Raw genomic sequence first — 14823 nt, 5'->3', positions numbered from 1 at the left:
GAGCACCCCACCGCAAGACCCTGCGCTGGCAGTGGTGGGGTCTGCGAGCTGCTGGGGCCACGATGGCCACCCCCTACCCAGCATCTCCACCCTGCACCCAGCTGAGCAAGGTGGCATCTGCCTCCGAGTCGGGCCGGAGGCAGCAGGGGTTAACACAGGTTGCAGTGGGGCTCTGCCCCTCTCAGCTCTTGCACAGCTCCCAGGCCTGCTGCTTCGACACTGCAGGCTGCAAAGCACTTACCCAAGGCAGTTACAGCCTCCTCCCCAGCTGCCTAAGTGGAAATTAGTCTGGTTTCTGCCTCCAGCTGCTCCACCTGCTCCCAGTAACCCCAGGACAGCAGGCAGAGATCCCAGCACAAGGTTCCACCCACCAGAAACCCCTGCCCAGCAGGGCAATCAGCTCTGCACCCCCAAAGGGACCCCCAGCCAGGCCCTCTCCCTCCTCCCAGCAAGGACTGCAACACGCAGCACGCAAGGTTACTGCCATTAACCCAGTGACACAGATTCCCAGACACAAGTGTTTATTCAGAGCTACATTTACAGACAAACAGATATTTCTCCCACCCCCCCATCAGACTTAACAGCATCTTTATAAATAAACATTTAGTGCTGGCAGCTCGCCAGCTCTACTGACAGCAAAGTGCATCTCGGTGCAAGGCAGGAGGTCGACCCCATCCCTTTTCTGCCTGGGACCATCTTGCACCAGTTTCCAGAGTCCAAACCCAGCAGGGCAGGAGACGAACCCAAAGTGCTGAGATCTGACAGTGTCGAGTCGCTCACAAGCAGCTACCCACCACCAACGCAGGGCGAGCCAGCTGCGACCGAGCAGCCTCAGGCCAAGAGCTTAACAGAAGCTGCTCGTTTCCCAGCCGAGCCGAGGCCAGGTGAGGGTCCTCCTCTCCCCCCAGCTCCAAAGGAGGAAAAAAAAAAAACAGTCCAGGACAAAGCTACAATTTCTTCTTTCGGTGTCATCCCTGCTGGAGAGCAGGGCTCCCCTCTCCTAGACCAGTCCAACAGGGCCGGAGCAGGCAGCCAGCCTAGCGTCAGTATTTAACAAGGCAGGAACAGGAAGGCAAACGCACCGTTCAACAAGCCAACAACAGGGTGAGAAAGGGGTTTATCGGGGTCAGCGGGGAGATCAGGGGATCCCAAAGCTTCCCAGGCAGTGGTGGCCCCAGGCTTGACCAAAATGCTGCATGAGCTCAGCACCGGAGCTGTGCTCACAGGCAGCTCTGGGGTCCCTGCAGGTGAGGGACAGTGCAAGGGGGACCCATCCTTGCCCTAGGCAAGCCCAGGTCTGGTCACAGCTACAAGCAGCCTTTCTCCCCATTGCAGGAGGGGGTGAGAGCCAGGAGACCTTGGTGAGTCACAGGGACCTCCAGCAAGTTTGTCACTGCCCTCCAGCCCATCTAACATACACAATGCATCAGTGAGTCACCTGGAGGAAGGGCTGTCCAGGGACCAGGCATTTCCTTTCCTCAGAAGCACCGGGGAAAGGAGCAGCCCCCTTTGCGTCACTCCACTTCCAAGCATGGACAAGGTCTCACTGTCCCTGGGGCCATCCCATCCGATGCCCTGTGCCAGCAGCTGGGCTGTGCTCACAGCCTGGCTGCCCCAGGGCTTGGGCCACCAGGACCCATACACACAAGCCAACCCTACGATCAGGGACTTTCTCCTGGGGGTTTCCTGGAGCTGCTGCTCCATGAGCAACCTCCATGGCCAGCCTTCAGGCAGGGAGAGGACCACAGCTGGACAGTAGGATGGGGCAACGACAGTGCTTGGCCCCACCAGCACAGGGCAGAGGACCCAGGCTCTTTTCCACCTCCTCAGGTAGGCAAATGCCATAGTCTCAGCCTGCCAGGCCCATTTCAGTCCTTCTCCATCCCCTCTGAGGGGTTACAAGCCTCAACATGGGCTACTCCATAAACATTGCACACAAGTGAAGGTCCCTCAGGACCCCGGGCTACTCATAAATAGGGAACTACAGACTCTACATTGCTTCATACACACAGCTTACATAGTACAGGGCTGAGGAAAGCCATGGACACCCCCAGGGCATCTTAGTGTCAGCAGCTGTGAAGGATCCCCGATGACAGCACCCTCAGCAGAGAGGCACTTGCAAACGGAGCTGAGCACTGCAAGGTCACAGCTTGGGCTTGTCAGGGACGATTCTCCGCTTGGAGTTGTAGAAATCTAGAGGGCAGAAAGAGCAGGTTGGAAATTGCCTTCAGTTGGTCTGGGGCAGCAGGGCAGGAAGGAGGAGGCATTTCCAGGGCAGCACCCCAAGCCCCAGCCAAGGTGATGCCCAAGTGGACTTTGTCTTGGAGGTACCCACCCAATCCATGAGCTAGTTTCTTCTCCCTGGAGTGTTTGGTCTCACTTGCACTTCCACCCCGGGCCCTGATCTTCAAGGAGTGGCTCAGGCCAGGAGAAGTGAAGGCAATGGACTACCAATCAGGTCATCTTGAGCTATAAGACCCCCAAGCCTGGCCAGAATCACCTGCCTCACCCCAGAGGGCCTGGTTTGCAGCCAGGCAGAGGGATCCCCCCCCCCCCCACACCCCTCTCCATGCCCAGAAGACAGCCAGGGATCTCTGAATCCAGGCACCCAAGACCCCTCCATCTCTCCCTGCCATGGGAGTCAGGGCACCAGCCATGGTGGTCATGACACCTTCTCAACACAGGGAGATGCAACCGATAGCACAGGGGGACACCAAGTCTCCAGCACTCACCCTTGACGGTAGTCTGCCTGCGTTTCAAGCGCTGCGGGGAACTGGCCGTGCAAGCCTCAGAGTCCTGCTGAGGCATCTCAGAGGAGGCCTGGCCAAGATGGTCCTTGGAGGGTACCTTGTGGGCCAAGGAGCAGCTCCGGCTCTCACTACTGTTGGCTTTGGACAGGCTGTGCAGCTGCTGGTCAACAAAGACTCTCTCCCACTCAAAGCGCCCTTCCAAGGGTGTATCTGTCTCAAAGTTGAAGTTCCAGCGGTCCTGGGCTTCTTCCAGCTGTTGCCTCAGCAGATTCTGGAAGTCATTTTGGAGCTGGTTGTGGTCCACAGGGCCAAAGAGGTTCCTGCACACCTTGCTGCTGCAGGGCATCTGCTGACCGGCCCTGCTCTGTGACAGGGGCATCGTGGTGGCTGTGGGGAGGAAAGCAGCACTGGTTATGGGGGTGTCATGCAAGCCGTGAGCAAGCAGGAGGACCAGCACATTTGCCACCAGAGCAAAACATGCAGTAGCCGCAGTGGCCAGGCTGGGCAAGGCTTGGCCCCGCAGCAAAGTGACTGCAGAGTGGAAACCTCCCTGCCTCCAGCTGCCAAACACGGCCTGGGACTTGGGCATTCAGCATTTCAGGGGTGTCTTGAGCAGAGGGAAAGACCTGAGCACAACTGAGGTCAGATCCAGCCTGGATGCAACTCAAATATGGGAAAGGGGCAAATATTGAGGTTCACCATTCCTCCTCCACCAGGTCCGGGGCTGCCAGAGCAGAGCTCCAGGCACCTTGACAGTGCCAGCAGCGCTCTCAGTGCGCTGGCTTGAGCCAAAACCCCACTGGCTTCCCACTTCAACACGGGCACAGGGCACGCTTGCACGTGGGCAAGTGAGGCAACAGGATGTTTTTCTGGCCATTTCTTAATCTTGAGAAGCCAGGCGTGGTGGCACGGAAGCACTTTGAGCAAGCAGCAAGAACATGCCACAAGCTCGGCCACTTTTGCTAACCACCCTTGTTATCTGCAAGAAGCTGTTGGGTAACCAGGGACAAGACCCTGTTCTTCCGCTCGATGCCAAGAGCCTTGACCTTCACGGTTAAGCAGCAAAGAGTCCTTTGGCCCAAGCAGTCCCTCACCCTCGCACATGCATGGGGTTAAAGGATCCCTTACGCAGCCCACAGTTATGCCAGGAGCCTTTTATCGGAGCAAAGCAAACATAGCCCTGTCTGGGATTCGATGGTTTTCCAAGCTACGACTTGACCCTGTTTGGCTAGCCGTATTCATTAAATCTCGTTAACAGATTCACAGAAACAAACCCCATTCCCTGCGTGCACGACAGGGTGTCCTTGGTCTTTTCCTACTCGATCAGGGAGCTCCAAAGCTGGGACCACCACAGACACCCCCCCCCCCAGACTCACACCACTTCCCCAAGATTAGGGTATTCAACCCCGGTAGCTTCAGCTGGTGCCAACCTACCATGGAAAACTGCCCAAATCCAGTACTTCAGCCCCTTTTGAAGCAACCGGCATCACCTTCTCCACACACACCACCGTGGGGTGTCAGTAGACCCCTGGGGAGCCTCCAGCCCTGCACGCTTTCCCGAGGCCGCCCCAGACCCTCCGCTCGCGTTGATCCAGCCCAGCCTCGAAGCGGGCAGAGCACCCCCGAGTATAAATAGAAATTCAGCTTCCTATCTCGTGGCCGGCTCCCAGGGTGACCTCATTGCAAGGCAAGTCCCAGCATGTCCAGGCAAGCCGCGGCAGGTAGCAGCCAGGGGACGCGTTTCGACATCGAGCCCAGACACCCACCGGCCTCCGCGGCAGCCCCGGGAGCCCCCGCTCCCAGCCGGGCCCCGCACCGTGCGGCGGCACCCTGACTCACGAGGGCAGAATCAGCGACGGAGTCACCAAATCCGGAAGGATGGGGCGGATGTAATTCCCCCCCCCTCCCTCCCATGGGGATGACTAGTTTACCATCATCTCAAAAACCAGAGCTTCCAGCTGGAGAACCCCAAGACTGGGACAAACAGGTGATGCAGGTTCGCGGTTGCATTAAGAAAACCTCACCCAGGCAGGCCGGGAGATCAAGGCACCGTTTGGGGAGCCAAGAGACACCCCACGCCCCCCCCGGCAGCGCTGCTCACCGCAGGCACCTGTGTGACACCGGGACCTGCCCTTTTACCAGTTACACCAGTTTGTGGGAACCGCGGGGAACAGGAGAGGCCGGCAGCACCCGGGCGTGGGGCTGCGGGAGCTCGCTGCAGGTGCGCCACCCCCAGCCAGCCGCCCCCTCCCCTGCCAGGGGGCCACGGCGCAGAGGACGCCCCGCTCGTGACACTGGTGAGGCCTTGGGGGCTCTCCAAGGAAAAGGGCTGGTTTGGAGCCAGGCCGCCTTAGCCCGGCGGAACACGCACGTCTCCAGATAACACCCTGCAATGGGAAAGCTCCCGTTTTCCACCCCGCCGCTAACACCGACGGGGCGGGCAGCCGGGAGCGACGCTCCGCACCGGAGGCGGCGGCGGAGGGAGGGAGGGAGGGGGGAGCCGCGGCCCCGCAGTGCGCCCCGCTGCCCGCCGGGGGGCGAGCGCAGCCCGGCCACGGCGCCCCGGGGACGGGGACAGCGGGGAGCCCCGGGGGCGACAAGCCCCGGCCGCCCCCCCCCCTCCACACGAGCGGCCCTGAGTCACCAGCGCGGCCGCCCCGTCCAGCCCGGGACCACCGGTGCGGAGCCGCCGCCGCCGCCCTCCCCGTCCCGCTGCCGGTGCTTTCGCTCCCCCCCCCCCCCCCGGCTGCCGAGCACCGGCCCCCCCGGTAGCACCGGCGCGGGGCGAGCGGGACCCCCCCGGGGGCGAGGCGGCCGCGCCCCGCCGCACTCACCGTCCCGCCGCGTCGCGTCCCGTCGCGTCTGCCGGCAGCCGGTGCCCGGCGCGTCTCGCCCCGCTTTATACCGGGCCGGGGCGGGGCCTCGCCGCTCGCTCACCCGGGATTTCCCTGCCGCCCCGCCCGGCCCGGCCCGGCCCTGCCCGGCCCTGCGGGGCAGCGGCGCTCGCGGATCGGGGCCGGGCTCCGCCACCGCCGCCGCCGCCGCCCCCGGGAGCCGGCACGCTGCCAGCGGGCATCGGGGGGTGCAGGGACCCCCCCCCCCAGGCTGGGGATGCAAAGACCTTCCACCATCGGGGGGTGCAGGGACCCCCCCCAGGCTGGGGATGCAAAGACCTTCCACCATCGGGGGGTGCAGGGACCCCCACAGGCTGGGGATGCAAAGACCCCCCCCCATCGGGGGGTGCAGGGATCCCCTCATTAGGGGATGCAGGGACCCCCCCCCCTCCAAATCCAAACCTTCGCCTTTAGGGAGCAAACCTTTGGCTGGGGGCAGGGGGAGACTCCACATCCCACCCAGGCCTTTCCCGGCAAGGGGTTTTCCTGCCCGCTGGATCACTGTAGTGTGGAGGATTTAAATGGGGTTGGGGGTTAAGGATTGACCAAGGAGGCGACGCTCTCTGCCCCTCCGGTTGCCCCTCTCGGAGCCCAGCCCGGATGCTGCTCCCCGGTCCCCAGGCCCTGCCAGACCCTGCCCGGGGCTGAGCGGGTTGCAAAGCCGGAGGGCACCTAGGCCGGGCGTCTGTCTGCTTGCACAGCGGCGCAGGGGAGAGGGGTCAGCGGGTGCATTTCTGCCGCAAAGCGGGAGAGCCGATGCCCTTGACGTCGTCGTGGCCCGTGGTGCAAGGGGGGGTCGTATTCTGCAGCATCCTCTTAGCGTGGAGTAAACTGCCCGGGTGGAAAGCACCTTTGAAACCACGACACGGGCAACAAGGGGGCAAATAAAGCCGGGTGGGTTTGTCTCTTTTGAGGTACAAAAAGCTGCCTGCACGCTTTCAAGTGACCACAAATACACAAGTTAAAGCGTTCTCTCGCAGCTGCCTTTCCAGGGCGGCAGGCACCCTCGGAGCCCCCCGGAGCGGGTGGGTGCTGGGTGCTGCTGCGCCCTCCTGGACGCGGGACCCTCAGCGTGCAAAACACCAGCCCGTTTCCCGGCTGGACCAGTAGCTTCGCCATCAGTCTGGACAAGTTGGGTATATGTTTGGGCATGTCCGGCTGGAGACGGCCCCGCTCAGCGGCTCCCCGGCGCCCGGCCCCACTCAGCCGCCCTGGGCAAAGCCGGCACAGACCCCGCGGCCGGAGGCGGCTCTGGTCCCTGCAGCTCCCTGCACCGCACCGGCACGGTGGGACGGGGAGGGAGCATCCCTTCGCCCTGCAGGAAAGCCGCCAGCCTCCAGGGAACGGGCAAGCAACCCGAGATGATACTACGCGTGGCAGAAAAAAGCCAGGCCTGGCAAAGCTAGACCCAAACATTCCCCAAGATTTTGCTGCAGGGTTTAATGCGATGCTTAATGTGGCGGAGGCTGGAGCCTGCTCGGAAGAGCTCGGAGCCGGCGTCCGCTGTCCAGCACGCTCTCATACCCCGCCGGGCTCAGATTTTGTAACTCGTGTGTTTAATTCATTCTGAAAACAAGCACGACAAATCCAGCCCGCGTCCTTCTGTCCGTAACGCAGCGAGAGGAAGGACGCGGGCTGGAGCAGCCCTGCCTCTAAGGGCAGCCGCCACCGCTGCTCTTCTCACGGGGGAAGGATTTTCGCTTGTGGACCTGCGCTGCGGAGAGGTTCGATGCTTTGTGATACATTAACATATCGTTTGCTCGCAAAACGCCGTGTGAGCCGCAGCGTGTTGTTTCAGTCGCCCTCGATTTGATAAAGACACAAGCGGCGCTGAAGGAGAAACACAAACACGGCGGCAGCAGCAGCAGCAGCAGCAGCAGCAGCAGCAGCAGCGCTGTGCACCCCCCACGTGGTACCTCCACCTCCAGCCACTCGCGGGGACGGCAGGCGAAGCGGCATTCGTACGAATTCCTTAAATGAGCCCTTTTTCCAGAAAAGCACCACAGTTAAGCCAAAGGGGACGGGACTGTCAAAACCGGCAGCTTTTTAACCGAGCGCCCGAGAGCGGCCGGCGAGGGGAGAGGCTCGTTTGCGCAATCGGCCGCTCTAACTGCGGCAAGCGCTGATGCAAGAAGTGAGGGAGGCCGGATTAAAAAAGCCAAATGATGAGAGAGAACCGAGCAACGTGTCCGGCCGGTGCGAAATCCCCGGCTACACGGCTTTGCAAGGGAAGCGTCCCTCGCTAAGCCCAAACCAGCCAACAACTAAAGCGGAGGCAGGTTTTCCCTTAGGAAAGCGACTCCGTAATTGTTTCTACGGTTTCTGGATGGGGAAGGGTTTAGGGGCCGCTTCGTGCGGGACGGCAGGTTTCTTCCAGCCTGGCTTTTAATAACGCCCGGCTCCTCTCCCGGCCCCCCACGCCTGATTTTTGCAGGGGCCGCAGCGGCTCCGTGCTCGCGGCTCGGCTCCGGGAGCAGACGGGCGCAGCAGAGGCTTTCGGGGACCTCGGCGCGGCGGCGTTGCAGAAACGGGAAGCGGGGAGAGGCCTGGCAGTGGCTCCGGGTCGGAGAGTCCACGGTCAGGACTGCAGCGACGGCGACAGAAGGGGAAAAACGGGTGATTAACGCCGGAGGTGGCACGGAGGCGAGGAAAGTTGCCGGTGACTCACGGCACTGAGCGCTACCGGCGAGGAGCAGGCGCGGGGCGGGAGAGCGGCCCTCGGCCGCGCCGGGCTCCCGGTAGGTGTGAGCCCGCGGAGGGGCGAGGAAGACGCTCGGGTCGCGGATGCCAGGACGTTAATCACGGCGGCGGCGGCGGGTGAGTCAGCGGGGTGCAGCGCCCCGCGCCCCGCCGGGGAGCCTGCCCCGACGCGTCCCCCCGCCGCCAAGCCCGGCCCCTCCGGCAACGTCACCGGCAGATCCCGTGCGGCCGAGCCCGGCTCCTCCGGCGGCGGCAGCGGCGGCGGGTTTGAGCCTCGGTGCTCCGAGGATAGAAGGGAAGCAGGGTTTGTCGGGAAACGTGATTTTCCTGCTGCGTCAGCTGGTATCACTGGACGGAGCAGGAGCGGCTCGGGCGGATAAACCTCCTGCGGCTCTTTCGAGACGAGGCTAGCGAAGGCAGCTCCGCAGATCGTTAACGTGCACCTTGCAATATTAATATGCATTAATATGCATTTTTTCCAAGCAGGATAAACCGAGGCTCTGCAAAGGCCTGAACTACTGCTCCGCGCCTGGGTGCAGACCGCGGGGCACGAGCGCTCGGGTTTTGGCAGCCCCCAAAGATGCGGGTCCTGCAAAACGCAGCCGGCAGCACCCGCAGGCCCGGCGCCGGCCGCCCACCCCGCACGTGGCGCCCGGGGGCTTCCCACCCCCTCGACCAGCCCTTGCGCGCGAGGACGCGCAGAGCAGGTGCGAAAGCGCTCGGCTCACGAGAGCAGGGTCTGACACGCGGCTCCCGTAGGCGCAAGAGGCTCTGCCGGGGCCGAAGCCCCGAATATCCCGGCAGCAGAAACCTCTTCAGCAAGATTAAAATCTCCAAGATTTTTTTTTTTTTTAATCATCTCTCCTAACAAGCTTTTTTTCTTTTTTCTTTTAAGTGGGAAACGCGAAGGCTCTTAATGAAATGCTCACGCTCCAGCAAAAGTCTAAATGGATCCAGTGTTCGGCTGAACGGCGTTTATATCCCAGCGAAGCCTTGTTTTCCCATCAGCTCTTTGAAGTGCCCAATTAAGTGATTTTCTACTAATAGGATTTTCCCAGGAAAGAAAGGCAAGACTGACAAAACGCTGAATGCTTGATTAACTTGGCCCCTAAAAGGACTTGGATCGTGTTAATCGACTGGTTCCCGGCCATCTCCAGCCCTCGTTTGCTCCATTTATGCAGGCATTTTGATGAGACATCAGCCCCGGCAGCAGGATCCCACCAGGCGCAACCGGTGGGATGAGACAGGCCCCGAAACGAGGCCTTTGCTTCCTGGAAATATCCCCGGATGCGGGAGCTGTGAATTGTTCGCTTCATTCAGCCCCGCGCTCGTTTTCATCCAACATTGGGTGGTTTTTGTTCTTTTTTTTTTAGGCCCGTTCACAGTCATTAACGTAATTGCTTCACCGACTTTCCATGAGCGATTTGGGCGGGTTTTTTTTTTTCCCCTTCTGGCTGGCAGCAAAGAGCCTCATTGTTCGCGTCCCCGAGGGGCTGCAGCAAGTACCTGCCTTTGGATGTCGCCTGGACGTGCTTGTTTGCTCGCTGCTCCCCGCCGTCCACTGCGACGGGGGGCTGGCGGCGTGCAAAGTGCTCCGGCGGCCCCGCCGCGGGTGCTCAGCACCCGCGAGGGTGCAGCCGCCGGCCTGATTCGCATCCCGCTGCTGAGAGCCCGAGTCGGTGTCGGCAGCGGGAGAGGGGCCCCAGGGCTCCGCGGATTCGCTCGGAAGCTGCAGAGCTCTGGCCCTTTGTAGGCGGGCGCGAGGACATGACTACGGCGAGCTGTTGACTCAGGCTGGCTCACGCCAGGCACTTTAAAAATAATCTCTGATTGCGCGGGGCGCCCTCCGCCCAGCCTAGTCAAACACGGCGCCGGGCGCCCGCGGGACGAGGCGCTCGGCTGCCGGCAGCCGGGCCAGCGGCAGAGTCGCGGCACCAGAGCGTCTCCCCGCGAGCCGCCGGCGCCGGCAGCTTCGCCCGGCATCTCCCTGCTCCCCGGCACCGTGCGTGCATCAAACTCCGCAGAAACGGGGTAACGTGGGCGAGGGCGGCCCCGGTGCCGTGCTTCACGTAACCTTTGCACGGGGTTTTGCAAGGGCTGGTGCATGTCGAGGAGCTGCGCTCCAGCTGTCAGCACGGGCACGGGGCCAGGCGAGCGGGAAGGGGGATGCATCAGGCAGTGCGAAGGCAGGAAAGGGGGGTGGAGGTCTGTGTCCGGCTGCGTGCAGCCGGCGTGGTGCCACGAGGAAAAGGGGCGCCCGAGCTGGTGGCTGCAGGGAGGCATCGCCCAGCCCGCGCACCGTCGCTGAGGACTGTCTTGCATCGTGGCTCGTGCTGCTGCCCGGTGCCGTATGGAGCAAGAAAGGGCAGGGCACAAGCGTGTGTGCACAACTCGCAGTGAACCCGTCGGTAACGACACGACAGCCGCCACCTAGACGCCAGGGTAAGGCTTGATTGCACTTTCCTTGTCATCTGTTACTCATATTCAGCAGGAACTCCCGGACTTCTGGGGAGTGGAGCAGCCTTTGCCCCAGGCTGAACCTAGGACGTCCTTGACACTGCGCGCTGACACGCAAAACTGTGTCAGATCCCCGGCGACACGGACCACCATGACCCATTTCCAGGGACGGAGCTTTGGTCAGTTCCACCAAATGAGGATCCAACCTGGGGATTTCCAAGCGCCAACAGAAAACCTTTTCCTTTTGGTTTCATCCTCCCTTGCTAGTTTCTCTGCCTTGCTGATGAGCATCAACGTTGCACCACGGAAAAGACAGTTGATGGATCATGGAGTCGCTGTCGGTAGTGGAACAGGCGGCTGGATGTAGGCTGGAAGTTCTCCCTCCTTCACCCGCCACCAGTCACCCTAAGCCAGGGCCCTTCCCGTCACCCTGTAGCAAACTTGGGAGTCGTAGGAGAAGAACAAAAGTTTTACAGAAGACCAGAAGCTCCAGCTGTAATATGCCACAAAGAGAGCGAGAGAGACAAAGAGAGGGAGGGAGGTCATCACCGACAGCAGGAATACGGAGACCTGAAAATATCCATGCTACGGAGGAGGTCAAAAACCACTGCACTGGTCTCTATCAAATTGATGTAGGGGGGAAACTCCTTACTCCAAATCTGATGAACGTTTAACCATGAGTTTATGAGCAGGACATGTCAACTAGGCGCCTGCAAGTAGTAATATTGGCAGGAGCACCGGCGTACCACACCTGAACCCTATCTCTCGAGCTGCAGCAACCTCCTCCCCAAAAGCTTATAATAGTCATGCATGAAAAGCCGATCAATTCAACATTTGCTAGCACCAGGAAACGCTGCCCTGAATCCAGTAGATAGACATTCTTCAGTAACCTACGGCGTTTTAATGCAGTGGCAAATAATGCCACTATTAGTCAGAAACCAGGGCCTGCAAACGACGCCAAACGCTCTGTCCCTGGTGGAGGCAGCTGCTAGGAGCAGCTTCCTCGCGGAGACACGGCTGCCCGCCTGCTCACGTGGCGTGCTGAATATTCACGTGCGAAGCAGCCTCTGCAGACGGCAGAGATAACGCTCCTCTCTCACAGCTGGCGAGAGCGATCTTCCAGCCAGCCAAGAAGCGACACCCCGGGTGACAGGGCGCCCCACCCTGATACCGCGGCTCCACCCTGATACCGCGGCTCCTAAGGCGACGCTGCCGGCCTGCCAAGGGCCTCGCGCCCGGAGCAGCCCTTCACCGCTCGCGCTGGCCGCCGGCACCGTGCCGCAGCTGCGCACGTCGCAGATACGTCGCAGCCGGCCAGCGTTTTCACGTGCCGCCCGCCCAAAGCAGCCTAAGGACAGTCTCTGACTGCGACCAGGATCGTGCAAGGGAATTTGAGGATTAACACTGCTGAAATCTGTGGAAAAATCATCTGCAGCTGGGCTTTATAAAAAGAAAAGGATGGGGAGGATGCACAGTTGCCGTTCGGGTTGGGTTAAATGAGTTGGTGCTGCTGCAAATAAAAGCTACTCCCACAAAAATACTGGCAGTGAAGATTGCTTTAAGGACCGAGCAGAAGCACCGCTACGGTCAGTGCAAACACTTGTCCAACTAATAGCTATGTCTGCTACTAAATTATTAAATAATAGATGAATGAATCACTTGGGAACATCGTGTTCCTATTGCACAGTCTATTTTATATTGGTCTGGATCTAGTGCTAGAAATAGAGTTAGTCCAAAACATGTATTTGTTTGAATGGCAATAATAGGCTGTAACTAATAGTACTGCCTAAGTGACCCAGGAGAAGAGCCTAACTGAAACTTTTGAAATGAAAGAGAAAACGGAGCGATCAGTCGTATTTCTAGGAAGTGTGAATGTTTCTTACAAGGCTTGGGATGCTGGGTTGCTACTTTTAACTTAAGCATCTACGTTACTAAATGACTTAGTTTTCAAGGGAAAAATGTCTTTGTCTATTTTTGGTAGGTTGGAGTGCGCAATTGGAACTAGCTGCATTTCAGTGAAAGGGGAACTGAAATACTTCAGGGCAGGTCTAACATGCTGGACAAACAATCGTCTCGCTGTGTGGAATCTAAGGTCAAACCTGAGTTATTGGAATCGCATCCTTCCCTTTGGCCTTCTGTTTTCCGAAGGGGTTGATGCTCCAGTTCCCCATCCCAGAAGAGGTGAAGAGTTCTTTACAGTCCCCATTAGACTGCTCTTCCCCTTAGGACACAGGGAGAGTTTTAATGAGATACTTATTTTCTAACCTGCTAAATAGCTGGATCCTCCCAAGCCCCCCTAGAAGATCCGTACTCCTGCACGCAATGCTTTTCTGCTTACTTTCTCTGAAGAAATGAAGCTATCGTCTCAGTTTTGCCTTTTCTAGTTAAGCAATGCTGCACCATGTCAACACTAGAGTATGACACTTCATGATGGTGACTCTGACTCAGGTTTTGGATGCTGCTCAAGAACCATTTCTGAGGTATAGTATGATTTGATCAAAGGTTGGAGACGGTGAGTAAAGCCAGCCAAAACAGGAGAAAGTTGGCCAAATGTTCTGTTGCTTCGTGGATGCTGCATGATGACAGGACATTGTGACATCTCGTGCTGATGGTACCGCAAGAAGAAAAACTGGGAATGTGTCCAAAAGGAAGGAGTGTTCCAGAAATAGCTAATCATGGAAGAAAAAAGCTACCATACCAATAGGGTACTCTTTACTTCCATGTGCGAGTTCTGCTGATAGGTCCATGTACAAGTACATCGCCATTCAGAGAGGGGGCATAACCACCTGCTTCAGGCAACGCTTGCTGCCACAAGAAGACCCGGAGGGTACGGTGCAGTTTTCTGATGTCATCTTTGACTCCAAACAAAAAGAAACATAGACAGAGAGCACGAAGAGTACAAGTGGTTTTCTGTCAAGAACATATTTTAGTTCTTGCAGAGTTGGTGAGACTGGAGCACAGAATGGGACAGGTCTGGAAATGAGAAACACATTCATTTTGGGAGGTGAACTGCAGTAGCTCCCCAAATGTGGTTTGAAACAGTTTTGCTAACTGGAATCACTGTCAATATTTCGTAAGACTGCAATTGCTCAACCAGCTAAGAGCTTGGTTAGCTGAACCTGTTTGAAGGTCTGTGGAACATATCACATTGAAATAATTGTTAACCTCTACATTTTCTGATTTAAGCGCAAGACATTCTTAAATTCTCTGCCATGAACAGAGCAGCATGTACTTAAAAAAGGAAAAAAAAAATCCCTTTCTTAGCAAATCCATTTGCAGACAATACTTTCTCCAGGGAGAGTGTGAGAAAAGAACAAACCACACACAAACAGATGGTAGCTATGTTGTTTAACATGCTTCTTGGATGTGCTTAGATACTATACTGAGGAGTGTCGGAGGAACTCAGACAGGGTAGACTTAACCTCAGGATGCATCCATGCAAAAGTAGGGGGAGAAGTAGAGGTGACTAAACCTCTCCTCAAATTAGAAATGCAGCCTAATACTGCAGAGCAAGTACCATGAAACCAGCCCCTGAAACAGCTTCAATTTTGTTCCCCATCAGAAACTCACCTGCTAAGGACAGTAGTCTGCTACGAAATAGCAATTCTAATCCAGTTTAAGGGCTAGTTACTTCATTTACTCAAGCAAGGAGTAAGAAAGCTACAAAATCAAAAATCTGAAACTGAGAAATATTCCCAGTTCTGCAGACTCCCTTGGGCACAAAACCCACGACCTGCTTCCGTGTAGCGCACACTGTCGCTAGCACTTCAGGTTTCTCTCCCTCCTTCCCTTTGGTAGTTTAAACTACTGGAAGGCTGCTCGCTTGCGTCCGCCCTCCAAGCTTAACCACAAGAGGAACCAACGTGCCAGCAGAGAGACTAGCTCCCAGGCAACAAGAGCTGCAATCCTTCCACAAATCAAACCATGGCAGAAGAACATATTAAAAAAGGGAACCCAGCTGTGCATGGCACATGATATCATCTCAGCCCTTGGCTGCCTTTCATCTAATACAAACATCCCCA

At 58.2% G+C, this 14823-nt stretch overlaps 1 protein-coding gene across 1 annotated transcript; it reads right to left on the bottom strand.

Moving 5' to 3' along the window:
* Window positions 1-504: 504 nt before the first annotated feature.
* Window positions 505-4103, bottom strand: CDKN1A (cyclin dependent kinase inhibitor 1A). Its single transcript, XM_013942581.2, has 2 exons — window positions 2733-4103; window positions 505-2193 (listed from the first exon to the last, which is right to left on the bottom strand). The coding sequence occupies exons 1-2, from the start codon at window positions 3337-3339 to the stop codon at window positions 2144-2146; spliced, it is 657 nt and encodes a 218-aa protein (XP_013798035.2). The 5' UTR covers window positions 3340-4103; the 3' UTR covers window positions 505-2143.
* Window positions 4104-14823: the final 10720 nt, after the last annotated feature.

Source organism: Apteryx mantelli, chromosome 25 (genome assembly GCF_036417845.1).
Source record: "Apteryx mantelli isolate bAptMan1 chromosome 25, bAptMan1.hap1, whole genome shotgun sequence".
NCBI classification, from domain to species: Eukaryota; Metazoa; Chordata; class Aves; order Apterygiformes; family Apterygidae; genus Apteryx; species Apteryx mantelli.
Note: the sequence above shows the minus strand (reverse complement) of the source record. Positions and strands in the feature narration are given on the sequence as shown.